Below are 16,589 nucleotides of genomic sequence, written 5' to 3' on the forward strand. Positions count from 1 at the left end.
TGGTTCAAAATCTACGACAGCACACTTTCCTTTTCAAACTCAAATTTATAATTGTTTTAACTCCTTTTTGACCAAATTTATGCGACCGTTAAACTCAGTTTTTACATCTAAGATTGTGCAGAGTAAGTAAAGTCCTATCAATTAAATACGTATAAAATTCCTCAACATTATACAAATGTCATTTACGTTTAAAAACAAAACTTCAAAACGGAAAATGACAAGTTTCACAGTTGGAAGACTTCACCTAATTTCTTTTTTCAGAAAAAAACTATTTTCCTTACTTTTGCACACCGAAAATGGTGTCAGAACGGCTGCTCTCTAATTATGATAAATTGTTGTTTTTGCCAGCTTTTTAAGCTTTATAATCAATTTAGATGTAGCAAAAACTCAACATCTGGCTTTACACACGACTTGTTAAATTATCTCAACCACGCAATAATTCTGTCAGTTTTAAGTAACTTCCACCTGAGCTAATTCATTTCCACTATGTACAGTAATTTTAATCTGAGCAAAAAGCCCTTTGGAAAGTCACCTATGTCAGAGTGTAATTCCTTGTGGCTACGACCATTAATAAAGTTTTTTTGCTTCTTATAAGTGTGTTTAACATCACGTAAAAGACTAATATTAAGTGACTAGTTTTAAAAATTATTATTTTTTAAACCTTATTTACTGAAAAGTAGTTCGCAAATGACTTTCAGCATTCTAGTGTAATATCTCTCAAAAATTATATTAATGCTTAGAGTTGTGAATATTTAATTAAGTTGTATTTAGTTCAACTGACAAACTTTCAAAAGTTATTTGCATAAATCAATACATATATGCACGAAATGTTATTCTTTGTTATACACATTCAAGTTTATTGATTGAATTCAAACTTCATATCGCAGGGTACAGCAAAAAAAGTTATATAAATGCATATTCGTATGTCAATAATTGTTATATTAAAATGAAAATTTTCTGGAATGTTATGTTTTGTTTAAAAAAAATTCTAAGTTAACTATGTTATTTTATCGTTTAATTCAAACTTAGATTAATTCCAGACATAAAATGAAATCTATGAAAATCAGGTAAACTTTCAGCCATAATACTTACACCTTGCAGTACAATACCGGGCAAGTTTTCTGCAATGTTAATAACATCTAAATTGAATCATGCTTCCGTTTCAATTGAATAATTGTATTGTGTAATCAAATCTAATTTTCCATAAATTTTAACCACCTGTCTTTTGATTTATCTTTTTAGATGTTTGGGTACTTTGGCTCATTTCATAATTAATTTCAATTCAAGTTAAAAATTTCTGGTTTAAAATTTTTTCAGACAGTGGGCTGTGTCCTTATTTAGCGGGTGGTTGATGTTCGACTTCTGTCGGCTTGTTTTCATCCAGGTCATTTGCCGATGATAAGAGCCACCACCCCCTTAATTTGATTTTAATTGCCCCAGGTATTTTTTTTTCTAATGGCAGGCACTGAAATTTTACGTTCTTTGCCAAAGAAGATGCCGGAAGTAATACTCATTTAACATTACCCAGTGTGAACTTAAGTCACGGAGGCGAGGAACGTTTCCCACAACACACTGCCACTGATACCCGTTTATAGGGTTTGCCACATTCACGCATCACACAACGGAGAACAACGCACAGAGAGAAATATCCATACCCTCAGCGGGATTCGAATCCGCAGCCATTGGCTTCACAGTCAGGCACGCTAGCCGCTAGACCGTATTCTTTTGCCCTTCAATTCAATTTGTAGTGCTCAACATCATGCTGGACTTCATGCATACGAATTCTGAAAATAATTGGTGCTCTTAAATTTTTGGCCAGTGCCCTGTGTGTGCTTTTCTTTATAGAGAATTTAACTTATAGACATTAAGGGCGTAGAGTGCATGAAACCATAACTTAAACTAAGAATTACTTTTCTCAATAGTATGGTTCTCAATAGCCAGTGTAAAAATACTGGCAGCAAAAACAGTCACGAGGTGTCAGGACTCCAAACAAACCATTGCTGCAGCATAAAAACATACTCTGGCCTCATCCCTGACCAGCAAGCACTTGGCAGGCAGTCAGTCAACACAAGCTGTTGTCCGTGAGGCTAACAATAATAATAATAATAATAATAAAATAATAATAAAAAAAATATAAAAAAATAAAATAAAAAAATAAAAAAACCTACAAGATAGATCTACACAAACAAGAGATGGCCTAACTGTCTATAAACGCACACACAATAATACACTTATCTATATCATGATCCACCAAAACACTGCCTCAACTACTACTACTCATAATAAAAATAGGCAAAACACACAACACAACATAAACAAAACATACGTATCACACAATCAGCCACGGACTGGCTCACAATAGCAGCCAACGTGACTGATCACCAAGCACGCCACACCACTGACCCTGCTCCCAGTCCCCGGGGACAGACAGTGAGTCCGGAGCTTTTCAGCTACCCGTGATAGCCATTTATGTTAAATGTAAAAAAAAAATAATAATAATAATAATAATAATAAAAAATAAATAAAAAATAAATAAATAAAAAAAATAAATAAATAATAATAAATAAAAAAATACCTGTGACGTGACTAGCGATTTTATATTGTATTGTTATTGTCCATGTCCATCCTTTGAGTCTGTAATGTAACGCTGCTAGTTTATCTATGTAAAATTAAATTGTCGCTACTAGGCCGGGATAGCCTGGTCAGTGGGGTGCCGGGCCCATGTCCAAGAGTTCGTGGGCTCGGTCCCCGCCGATCGAAGACTCCCCGTGTAGTAAATGGTGACTGATGCACGTTAAATCTGTCGAGTCTCAAAGTCCTCCATGTTCCCATAACAAATCAATACCTCTGGGGGTACCGATCCAGGAGTTTCCTTGTCTTCTGGATTGGTTCAAAATTACAAGGCTACGGCGTTGAACATTAGTGGTCGTAAACCCAAAAATTGGGTCGACTGCTCAACGGCGGTCATGAAATAAAATAAAATAGCATGGTTCAAATTGACCCCATACTGAAGTTTTCACGCAATCGAACTATATTATTCTTCAGCACAATCCGAAATTGCTTCACTAAACAACATCCTCGTTTTATGATCAGAACAATTAAGAAAGTGATGGTTCTATAAGTATAAGTAATACTTTCACATACTCTCTATTGTGGAAAGTTAACTTAAATTGCGATTATCATTTGTTCAATTAAGAAATTGATTTCAATTAACAAAAGGTGTGATAAAAGAATGCAACAATTACTGTATTTTCTAGCGCCTCCCAGATGGACAACGGAACCTCCTCACACTGAAGCAGTTCTAGGATCAGACGTCATACTCAACTGTGTCGCAGATGGATTTCCTAAACCTCAAATACTTTGGAAGAGAGCAGAAGGTAATCATTGTAAGAATTTCTGCCAAGTTGGTGTTCATTGTGCACCTACTTATATTTTCTAATCATATATTCTTTTAAAATAATTTAGTAGTTGACCTTCTAATTGTATTGGTAATCGTATTTTTTATTAATCCGAGATATATACAGTACTGGTTAAAAGTTTAGTCTCATTCTTCATTTTTTTTCAAATTCAACAAAATAACTTTAAAAAATATAGGTAATTTTATGTGGTAAGAACTATAATTGTATTTATAACTCTTGAGTTTCGACCAATATTGGATTCGAATTATTCTGCTTTATCTTTAATCAAATCAGTGCATATTTTTGGTATTTTTTCCTATTAATTTTTGTAATGCTCTAGTTGAGATCTGGTTCCAGAAACTATGCGGAGATCCCCAAAATTTGTTTTGATCGGTACATTGCATTTTTCGAAAATTTCTATCGTGGTGTTCGTCCCACAACTGTTCAATTAAGATAGGGGTATAGAGAGTGTCAATCCCTGTATTTCAATATTTTTTTGTTTTCTTTTAAAGAAATGTAGTTTTTACACAATTTCGAAGAATTTTTGGGATCATTATATTGCTGAAAAGCAAATCCTTTACCATAGTTTCTCTGTCCACCAAGAAAAGCGTACTCTGCAATATTCTATGATCTATTTTTTTATCAATTATTCCCTCGATTATTGTAAGATCTCCAATTTTCTCATAAACAAAACATCCCCAATCTGTGACTGAACAACATGCTTGGCGGTTGGTAATATACATTAAATTGGCATACGTTGATTAACTAAATGACGAACATATTGCCCTCATTTGTTTTCAAACAACTCAAATTTTGACTCCTCAGTAAACAAAGCGGTTGGCCAGTAATTTAAAAATAAGTTACCATGTTCAGTCAATTGCAGTTTTTTACTATGTTTATTTCTTTTACAAAAATTTTCTAGCAGCTGCACAATATTTTAAACCATAGTCACGAAGTCGATGTTGTACAGTAGTAACTGTTGTAGTTTTTTGTTTAGTAACATTCAATTCCTAGAGGATTTCTGCAGCTTAACGAGTTCTCCTGACGCTTACTTTGAATGCAGATGAACTTATCCTCACGTTTGGATGTCCTTCTGCGCTTTCCTGATCACTGAAGGGCTCTTATTTTGGTTAGTTTCTTTCTTCCTATTCAAAGTTCTAACAACAGTAGTCTCGAAAACGTTGAATTTAGAGACAATTTATCTACTTGAATAGCCTTTTCTATGAAGTACAACAAAAACTGCACTTGCTTTGTTTCTTATTTCTATATACCAGCTTTTTTTTGCAAATTAACGCTTATACAAATATTAAATGTATATGAATTTCATTTAAGTTTCTAATAAACTAATAATTAAATAAATTTGGTAAATAAATTACTTTTTTTAAAATAGTTATTTGCCAGAGCACTTTTGTTTAAGTAATCAAATTCAAAATAAATACATAATGAAAAATTTTTATAGTTATAAGGGAAACAGTGTTGTACGAAGTTTGGTAATATTTGTGCTTGATAAATTTTACGTATACGTCAGTAATATTTTAATGTTTTTGAATGAATCCAAATGAGTCGAAGCTTTTTACCGGAACTTCTATTTATATCAGCAATTGTATCTTTTCTTTATTCCGAGATATATTATTACAGCCTAAAAAAATATTATAAATGATCGAACTAGGTTTTTACTCGGAATCTCTTGTGGACCCAAATTCACGTTTCGTGTAATTTATTTTTTAAATTTTACTTTTATTTTGATTTTCATTTTTTATTTCTCGATACATTTATATTTTTGTTTAGTTACTATGAATAATGATTTTTTCTCGAAATAATTAAAAATACAGTTACCAATGGAGATTACGAAGATCAACTCAATGAAATCTATATATATATATATATATATATATATATATATATATATATATATATATATATATATATATATATATATATATATATATATATATATATATATATATATATATATATATATTATATTGTAGAAATGTTAATAGGAAATTGAGTTGGGGTGATTGGGGATTGTGTGAATGTTAAATTAGAGTATGTGTGTGATGATTAATTTAGATATCTGTTAACACAATAACGATTTGATTAAACTATATTTACTTTAACTCTTTAAGTAAAAAGTTATGTCTAAACTTATTTTCTAATTATTAAAATTACTAAATGAAAGTCTTAGTTTACAAATCATTCCAGATTTTTTTGTTAACGATTTCCCCCAAATCTTGATTTTTCGAAAGCGTAGTAAAGAGATTTGATGTGTAGAAATAATCACTTGGTAAATGGTTGGACTTATAAGGAATCCTTACTAGTTTGTTCGAGTTATGTTAAGTATGAAATTTGACGTAATATCTCGTTTGCTATGCAATTTTATTTTTAATGCTGTAGCTCTCTTTTCTCAAACTGTGGTTGAGGGGAAATCTCTTTGTGTTACATAGCGAGAATTGGTCTTCTTTTAAGATAAAAAAATAGTTATTATATTTATTGCAAGAATTTAGAGAGGCTAATCTAAAATTTACTTTATAAATAACTAAACTTTACTTCCGAAAGAACTGATTTTGCTAAAATTATGTAAACGTCATAATCCTAAAAAATATATTATTCAATTTAAAGAGAGAAAAAATTACATTAAATTTCATACATTTATTATTTGGGAGCTTGAATAAAATTAAAATTTAATAATAATATGAACGGCAACAAATCATGACGATAAATGCAATGATACGATATTTTAACGAAATTATAACAGTATAACTTCAAAATATAAAGTTCATATTTTTTTAACTTCATCTGTGATGAGAACAATTTAGTGGTTTCTGCAAAGTAAGTTACCGAATCTAATGCCCTATTTTCATGAAACATTTAAATTCATTAATTAATAAGTATGTATGTATTAAAACTTGGAAAAATTATAGATAAAAGGCAGAAAAAACTTTAAATTATTGTCTTAGAAAATTATATGAACAATATATGTTTCATAATATTAAAAAAAAATTAAGTTTCTTTTTTATAAAGATGGTTGTTACACACTTGCGAGAAGCTAAGACAAGGTCTGGGACTACAAGAGGTCTACAACCTCCTAAATTTTAGTTGTTTTATATAACACAACTTTCTTTAATTGAAATTTCTTATGAATAAGAAAACATGAAAATGTAACTATTTCGTTTCATCAATTATAGTTGTCAAACTAATTATATTTCTTTACAATTTTATAGTTGTAGATATATAACAGTTAAGTAAGCAAATGTTTTTAAAATTTTGCTACGACTTAAAAGCATCATTGTTTACTATCGTTTACATCACAGTTACGACTTAAAAGCGTCACAGTATTCTAATTATAAATTTGAATGGTATAGATATCATAGGGTATATATCGTTTTAAATCAATTATTTAAATTTAAATTTTCCCCTTCTTTGAATATTTGGAAAAAAATCCCCCATAAAAAGCCATAAATATTAGTGGGTCTGTGGTATATTTTTAGAAAATGATTAATTCTTAACACTCACCCTTGCGAAGCCTTTTCTTCATAATATCATTTATGGAAGAAATACGCAATGGAACATTTACAAAATATGTAAAGCAAAATCATTATTCACAAACTAATTACATGTATTACTTAAATGTATTAAACTCCTTCAAGAAACTTGGCCCTTTAAACAGCAATCAGGGCATTTCCGAGTCCTTAATTATTGCATCCCATAAATTTTAACAATTTATTAATGTAATTAATACCATAATCACCGAAACGAAGACATTGTTCCAAAATGAGAGTTTATGAGAAAATGCTTCTCTTTCTAAGTCTAAAATCATATTTTATCTTTCATAGACACGTTGCAGAGTGACTACAACACGCTGCTAACAGATGCCCACATTCACACATTAGTGAACGGTTCCCTATCGATTCGAAACGTTGAAAAGACCGACGAAGGATTTTATATGTGCCAAGCATCCAATGGTATCGGATCTGGAATAAGCACGGTCATTACTTTAAACGTGCGCGGTAAGATTTTGTTTTGTTTTCAAGATACGTACTCCAGTGAGAAAATGTGCAGTTGTTGTTTGTTTGTATCATTAAATCTGTATTTATTTTTGTGGTTTAAGACATGAAGAATACATTTTAGTGAAATTCTGCGCTTCAATAGATACTCAGTGTCACTACTAAAGTGTAAAATTGAAATGGAAGTGATTAAAACTTTATTCCTTTTTTCCTAAATTGATGTACCAAATCCTTAAAAATTTGTGACATAGTAATATGACCTAGGTTGTAAAAAATTTTTTATTAAATTACGGTATGAAGTATCGCATTTTAGGTATATCATCCGTAAAATTCATAAAATTCTTATTTTCGTAAAATATTATATATCATAGTTCTTACGTTAATATTTTTTTAATTAGAGTAATTCAATGATTTTGTGGTAATTATTACTACAAAAGCAACTGTATATCATACTTTTTGTTACTCTGAGTGCTTTATCCGTAATTTGATCCGGACATTTTTAGGTAGCAGACATATGATAAATTGATGTTATGCGAAGTATCACAGTTTTTTAAATTTTATTTGTTACAGTTTTGAGAAGTGGAAAACAGGGTTATTCAAATAACAAAACCTGAATTTAAGTCATTATTTGTATTTTATGAAACTGATTATTTATAGCCTACATACAAAAGAAACGAATAAGGTTTATTTAACACTGCTTTGACAATGATAGTTGCGTACAATGTAAAAAATTCCGGATGAAATTACTTTTAACTGTAAAATCCATTTTTACCTATCAAGTTACGAAGCAAAAAAATCTGGCATACGGCATGTTTTGCATAAATAATTACCGTAAAGTCTCCGAATCATTCTAATTTACGGATGATGCACCCGAAGTTCGGGTACTTTATACCGTAATTTAATACGTAATGTTTGCATTGTAAACGGCCGCTTAAGTGGGGGCTGAGAAAATGCTGCGATTATTTCGTATGAGGAATATGTTAGGCTCCTAATTAAATGTTTGTCGTGCATAATACTTTGAATATTTTCTTCTCCTTAAGAGCTTTGATTTTTTTTTCATAAGTATGTAGATTGATTACGCTCAATCTATATTTTTGAATTATGATTTTTTTAAATGACCCTAAATTATTATGAGAAGTTATAAACATAAAAAGAGATTTCTTATAAATATATCGATAAAAATGAATTAAAATATGAGTCTATATACATTTAATTGAAGTGTGAGAAATTATGGCTACAGTACTTATTAATAATTTAAATGTATATTGAATTACCAAATTTATTCTCATGTTTAATGAAGATTTATAAAATATATTCAGTTTTGTTTAAAAATATCTTATAAATTATACTCTTGTTAATACGGTTTTGTATTTTGTATAGTATTATCGTACATATTTACTGTATTTTTTACTAGAAGGACTTTTTAAATGCCCTAGGAGTCTCCGCTTCTAACTGATTCCACTCACCAACTTCTATGATTGCTTCTCATTCATCATTATTTTTTTTCCTTAAACGTCAATACTCCCCCCCCCCCCTCCTAAAGACACGTTTTGCTTACAATGTATGCAATTAATGTAGCTTTATGTAAGAACATTTTGTTGATATGTTAACCCCTTTCTTCTCGCTCCCGTGAAATTTCCGGGCTGGAGTGTTCGGTAGTAACGCGCCAATAAGAATAAAATAATTTATATCTATTGCCCACAAAACATTTTATTTCTCATTTTGCACCCCAGATGACAGTACCAGGATATTTTTAAGGTAATTGTAGATAGATAGTTTATTTTATACTAGATGCCAGCACTAATCAAATATGTGCATTTGGAAAAATAGACACTTTTATGACAGTTTTCTTGAAAATTAACCAGTCGTTAAGAGGTTAATCCCAACGAAATCGACGATTTCTTAGTTATGAAAAATAAGCATCTATACTGGAAATTAATTAACCAAAAGGAATACGGGTCTTATAACCCAATAAGAAGAAATAAATGTGAAGTAATTCTACTCTATGCTTCTCTTTCTAATTTTACTTTTGTTCGAGACTTATATCAATTCAAATAAGTAAGCTTAATGGAATGGTTTTTATGACTATTTATTAAGTTATTTTATTTACAAAAATTTCATAATAAATTTCATAATAAGTATGAAGATTTTCAGCTGGCAGTATATAATCTTTCTTTCTTTTTTTCGCCTTTAATTGACTTTTTATTGACGAGCTTATAAAATAGACAAATAAAAATTCGTACAAGAAATATATATATATTTTGACAATAGATAAATATTCTAAAGCAAAAAAGCTAAAAAAATATGAAAAATGCTTAAAATTACAACAGCTTTCGAACAAATTGAAATTTCGAAGCAAAATTTCAATTAAGTTTGCAAAAAAAATATCTTTCAGCACTTTGAATTTTAACAACATAGTTGCATTTCAGATTGGTCATGGTATTTTCTTTCATGATCAGATCGGTCATTGTATTTTCTATGTTTTCTATTAAGTCGTACTATCTGTAATTTAGTAAACATATCCTCGTCGCTCTAAGTTTCTAAATGTTATAGACTTTTTGAGCAGCAAAACAGAATGCAATGCAAAAAAAAGCGAAAAAAGACATTTTAATTTACAATAACTTTCAAACAAGTTAGAATTTTGAAGGAAAAAAAATCTATGCGTTAAATCTATGTGCAGCAAAACAGATTGTTAAATTGTGCGCTAGAAACAGGGTTGGTAGTAATTTCGATTTTTTAATGTAAACAGACTATATACGAAAAAAAATTTTGAGAAAAAAATATTTTTGTTTCATAAATATTTTAAAATAATAAAACGTGGTTAAATACAGATATTTTCTAAGTAACTATAATACGATTTCAACATTTTTTCGATTTATTGAACGACAAAAATATCAGTAAATTTACCTCCCACCTTAATTTTATCATCTCTTTTTAGAGGCAAACATATCGCGGTTTATAGATGTCATATTTAATAAACATATTTTGAAAAATGTTTGTTGAATATTATAAAAAAGAAATTTAGGAAAGAATAAATTTAGTTTTCAAAATTATTTTGTTAACCCAAGTAATTTCACCAAAGCTTGAGAAAATCACGAAAACCAACTCTAAGCAAACTGCCGAGATCGAAAAATGTATAATTTTCTACAAAATTTAAACAAATGTTCTTTAATTCCTTCAGACATATAAAACCTCGTTAGCAATCTTGAAAACCTTTTTTTTTTCAGTTTTTAAATTTCTGCAAAATATTTTCAAAATATTTAGAATGTAACATTTTCGCTTTCAATGTTGTTGCGTTTTTGTTTTGATTGAAATAAATGTCTCAACTGAGAACAAAGAATGAATATAAATATGTTTTGGAAGGAAAATCGAAACTTTTTAATACGCTCGAGTAATTACTTAATATTTCTAGATGGTTGGTACAGAATTAACAATTTTTAAATTTTTTAATTAAAATTTATATTTTACTGCAAATTAAGAACTCGTCTAAAATAAAATAAAAAAAATAAATATTATTTAATGTTAGAAAAATGTCCCTCTGACAAAAATACTTAACAGATATTATAATAGATATTATAATAGTTTTAGGTGCAGTGTAACAGAAAAAAGTTGTAACACGTTACAAAAGAATTAGATAAAAATACATTTTCAAAAAGTCTAGGAAAACTTCATTTACTTTTAAAAACGCAGAAATGACCATTTTTCCAAAGAAAAAAAACATAAAATTGTTCCAAAAATGCTTTTGATAAGTTTTAAATTACTTTGATAAATTCAAAATGCCTCTGTAAGTTTTGGCAGATTAGCGGGACAGTGTGAAGTAAACTTGATTGCTACACGGAAAAAAAATTCTGTTAAAATTACCGTATTGTATGATAAGAATATTGATGGCAAAATAGCAACGACATAATTCTGGTTTTTTAAAACCATGGTATATGTTGTAACATTCATATGATAACGGTTTATCAGATATTTTTGATTTCAAATTTACAGTTCTTTTTACCAGACATCTAGTAAGAAAAATATAACTGAAAAATCAATTACCATCAAAACCATGTTTAGCCTATTACATGGATTTCATGACAGGCTCTAAGGTATCACGTTAAAATTTATCACACATTATACAATATGCGCATATTATGTTTGATCACATATTATAAAACCATGTTTCATAGTCAAATTTGTAAAAATCATTACAAAGGCGCTTAATTATAACCGAATATTTTGGTATTTATATAATTGGTATTTATAACAAGTTTAATTTTAATTCTTTAATTTTTGTTTTTGTTCAATGTACAAAGTAAAAGAAAAGCAAAAGTTCTTAACAGTAGAAAAGTAATTTTATACTTTTTAATAATACTTTTTCATAACTTTTTCAGTATTTTTGTTTAATTTTCAACTATTTCGTAAGACTTTAATTCAATTATAATGTAAGATATTAAAATATATTTATAAGCTTTTAAATTAATATATTATAAGATATTAAATTAATATATTATATTGTGGTTATTGCCTATTTTAAAGTTCGCTAATAAATGTAATTTGTTTAATTTACCGATGAAGGTCCTATGTAGACAGATAAATCTACAGGGATTGTGCAGATACAATTTAAAGCTGTTTGTGGACATGTTAATATTAAACTTTTGCTGTTAATAAAATATATTGATAATAAACACATCGCCTAGCAAGATATTTATTTCTTTAACTAGAATATTCCAGCAATCAAACTAAACTAAATGTTTATTTGCAAATTTTTAATTATTTTAAGACTTAAATTTTTAAATTCGACTAATTTTCGTCCAAAATTATATATATATATATATATATATATATATATATATATATATATATATATATATATATATATATATATATATATATATATATATATATATATATATATATATATATATATATATATATATACAGTGAAACCTGCCAAGTTGACCACCCTTGTAAGTAGGGCACCTGCATAAGTTGACCTCAATTATCAAGAACGAAATTTTTCCTATATAATATAAAGATGCAAAACCTTTGTAACTTGACCACCTGTCTATCTTGTATGTTGACCACTGAAATAAGTCAATTTTGTCTAGGTGTATTATGAAATTCTATTCTAAAACCCTCATAAGTTGACCAGAAAAAAAATTAAGAAAATTTTCTGTCATTTTGACAATGTATATTAAAATTTCTCTTGTTTGGTGAAATAGTGAAAAAAGCTAATCTAAACCCTTTTGTGAGTTAACCATCAGGGGAAACTGTAAGAGGTCAGTTTTTGACCATTTCTTTCATCCGTTCATTGAAAACAGGCATGTTAGTTGAAAAGTTGCTCTTCCAGTTGCAATAGTGAGCATTTGAATAAATGAATGCTCTGAAATATTCTTTGATCCTTTATTTATGGTCTTTGATCTTTAAGTGTAGTAAATAAATTTTAAAGTGTTCAAATAATTTTATATTGTTAAAGTTTTCAAATTACATGTTTTCGTGTTCTGATATTTTAAGAAATTATATATATTAAACACTTCACATGCATAACTAACGAAATAATTTTTTAAAAAAAATTAGTAATTATTAGAATTATATGTATCAAACTGAAGCTCAATCAGGTTTAAACACAATTCTTAAGATATTCATTTGCATATTTTTTGAATAAAATTTTTAAGTCAAGTAAGAAAAAATTAAATATATAGCAACATGATATACGAAACGAAAAAGTAAACAATGACCCACCCTCTATAAGTTGACCACTAAAACAATGCACCACAAGTGGTCAACTTACACAAGTTGTACTGCATATATATATATATATATATATATATATATATATATATATATATATATATATATATATATATATATATATATATATATATATATATATATATATATATACTTAGGATATTAGTTCATAAGAAATAAAAATAATTAATTTAATTTATCTACGATTTTTATTTCGTTTAAATTATATGTTGTTGTTCACTTTGGAATTGAAAAGCATGTTGTACAGGGTACAAAATAAAAAAACTACCACGCATATTCACTTTCGATTCTAATGATTGGATTTTCACGTTTTCGGAGTCTATCTTAAAGGTTTGCGTGGGTGACAGCTAAGTGCAGATTATATTTGAAGTTACTAACTCAGACACAAAAACGTATTTTCTCTAAATAAACTTACATTTTTTCGACTGAAACGAATTTCTGATCCTTTAAATATAGGGTGCTGTCTCAATCTGCAAAAAATGGTGCCCATAAATTGGTCTGGAGATCGGTCCAAAGTTTTCTACTCCTTAATGTCTATTTTATTTTTTGCTCATTTCTCCTATCTCGAGAAATTTAATAAATAAATTGAAAATTTTTGCACTTAACTATATAATTCAATTATCCTGAAATAATTCCATGTAAAATATAACTTTTGCTAAATATTAACTGTTCTTTTATTATTTTATTTAATTATGGTCGAATAAAATTTTGAATCGCAATGTATAAAAATTCTTACATCTTTTTAAAATATGTACTTTTGCATGGCTAAATAATATTTTAATGGATTAATGAATTTCATAGTTGTGTACAAAAAACTTTTAATTTGCTTAGGAAGTACTCGAGATATTGCGAAATACGCAAAAAATAAAATTAGCATTAAGGGGTCTAAAATTAGAATCACTCTCCTGACCAAATTATAAGAACCCTATTTCCCTGATTGTCTCTAACTCCTAATTGGGCAAATGTTGGAAAAGGAAGAAGGTCATTGGTTTTGGGTGTCAGAAATCTGAATCCGTAGAAAAGAAGGTATATTTATTCAGAGAATTTACGTTTTTGTGTCTGATTTCGTAACTTAAAATATTGTCTGCACTAATTAATTAGCATATCTAAGGTCACCATTTTGAATCATTGAGATTGAGTAATAGAGCGTGAAGATCGGTCAATAGATCAAAAGTTATTCCTGGCAATTGGTTTTCAAATTTTTATTTTGCTCTCTGCACATTGTTAAATAACAAATAACTTCAAATATTTTCGATATCATTCGTTGTAAGGAGATATTTTTTAATATGTTATAGGATTTTAAATACAAGAAACTTTATATTCTATTAGTATATGTTAGTCAAATGTATCGTCATATTAGTTTTATGATTTATTGGTTTTATTATTTGATAGTTTCGACACACATATCATGAATTCGGAAGCTATGAACTTAGTCAATCATATCTAACTTTAAGATATGCACGTTTTTTTTTTAAATCAAGCTGTGTTTCAAGCTGTATAAAAATAAAACCGAACCTGAATAAATTTTTATTAATCTTTCTCATTTCTGAAGAAATATTCATAAAAATATAGTTTCCATTTTTTTTCCCTTTAAAATGAAATAGCACCCGCGTTTTCAAACTAGGTGAGCAAATTTTTTTAAATAATTTAAATATTTGTAAAAAAAAATATTTTTTTTTAAAAAATGCTATCGAAAATATGTTTGTTTCATTCATTGCCATTCTTCAATGAATATCTTTATAGATTAGATGAACAGAATTTTTTTTCTATGCTTGTAATCATTTATAATGTGGCCTTTCTTAGTCTAATTCACTGAAATATATTTAACTTGTTTTATAGCATAAAATTATGAATTCATGATTATTTCGTCATACATAAGGTAAGCATTAGGTATGCTTCAAGGCAACAATCTACAACAATTAGTTGCACTTTGTAGAATTTAGAAATTTTATTTTCACGATATTGAATTCACAATAAATTTTATTACTTTTGGGTTATGTGAAATACAATGTTCTGATTTTATACCTAGCTATAACTGCCAAAGTTAAAAATAAAGATGTGAAAAGTGTCCTAAGGTTTGATAGTACATTGAAATACTATGTATCTATATATTTTGTACTTGTTAATTAAGTTATCAATTTCTTTTATTGCTGGTAACATTGCATTCTCATTTCTTTCACGCTGCAAATTTTCAGAAAATGTACCTAAACTGTAAAATATCCCGGGTCAAATTATGGTATAATATACCTTCACTTTGGGTGCCTCATCCGTAAAATCAATACATTTTACCGAGAAATCCATTTTTATCATTTTTTGTTTCGTAATATGCTCCAGTAAAATTGAATTCTATGGTAAAAAATACCGGTACTCTGAGTGCTGATATTATTACCGTGATCAGATGAGTATTTTAATCAGTTTTATATGTATTTTAACCAGTTTTTTAGTTATTCAGTTCTCATAAGTGTTGATTGTTATTTTGCTGTTTTTTCATTGGACTAGAAAAAAATCAGCATTAAGGAACAGCTGTAAATTTATAACTTTAGTTACTTTTATATTTTTATATTTTCTTTTAAATGTCAATTACTCAAGAGTTTAAAAGTACATAACTTGTCCGAAATTTAAATAAAGTATTTTCTTTCTAAATAAAAATACAGCGGATAAAAATACGTGTTTTACGCGTTAAAAGAGTAGTTGCAGTGGACAAAAATGCGCGTTAAATGGAAAATACTGTTTTTATCTTCTCATACTTATTTATATTGGATTATATTTTAAAAGCTATATTTATTTTATAATATAATTAGCTTAATTATATTTTATTTTCCATAATGGTTTTAACCTTTCAGCGTTATATGAGATTAAATATCTTCTTACAACTTAATGATTTAAAATACAGGGATGAATAGGAAATAGCTACAAAATTAATGATAACATTGTTTCATATATTATTTAAAGTATCTGAATAAGTAATTTGATAAAATTAAATTTGAAAATGAAACTAATGCATTTTTTAAGGAATAATTTAATATTTATATTAATTTAAAAAAAAATTTCTGAGATACAACGATATCTATGAATACTGTAACATACTTTTATCGCAATTAATTTTTTTAGTTTTCATAAATTTTATCAAAGACCCTCTCCTTATATTTTCCCATTTATTCAAATGTTTTTGCTAATGTATTCAATTGTTTTGTAAATAAAAGAGTCGAAATTAAAATAAAGCACTGCACTTTATTTTCATTATGTATTCAGAAAAATATTTCGTCTCTAGAGGCTGATTGTTGTTCGGGTAATTAAATAAACTTTTATTCAATTGGGATTTACTTTTCAATAGAAACTTCCCAGTTTTTACTTTTTCTTTCAATGATTTAATAACATCGAAATTTTGAGACGGAAAATTGATTAAAAATATTTTTGGGAACAAAAG

At 28.0% G+C, this 16,589-nt stretch overlaps 1 protein-coding gene across 2 annotated transcripts in view; it reads left to right on the forward strand.

Moving 5' to 3' along the window:
• Positions 1–16,589, forward strand: part of LOC107443056 (cell adhesion molecule Dscam1) — a 208,928-nt gene that overhangs the window by 154,980 nt on the left and 37,359 nt on the right. For both annotated transcript variants that reach the window (XR_001583949.3, XM_016056799.3), the window contains exons 12-13: positions 3,258–3,377; positions 7,235–7,408. Coding sequence is in view for 1 of the 2 variants with exons in the window: in XM_016056799.3 (XP_015912285.1) it covers positions 3,258–3,377; positions 7,235–7,408 (294 nt within the window). In the remaining variant the exon portion in view is untranslated. The remainder of the gene's footprint in view (positions 1–3,257; positions 3,378–7,234; positions 7,409–16,589) is intronic.

This window comes from Parasteatoda tepidariorum, chromosome 10 (genome assembly GCF_982258835.1).
Source record: "Parasteatoda tepidariorum strain Cologne lab strain chromosome 10, Ptep-v5.0, whole genome shotgun sequence".
Lineage (NCBI taxonomy): Eukaryota > Metazoa > Arthropoda > Arachnida > Araneae > Theridiidae > Parasteatoda > Parasteatoda tepidariorum.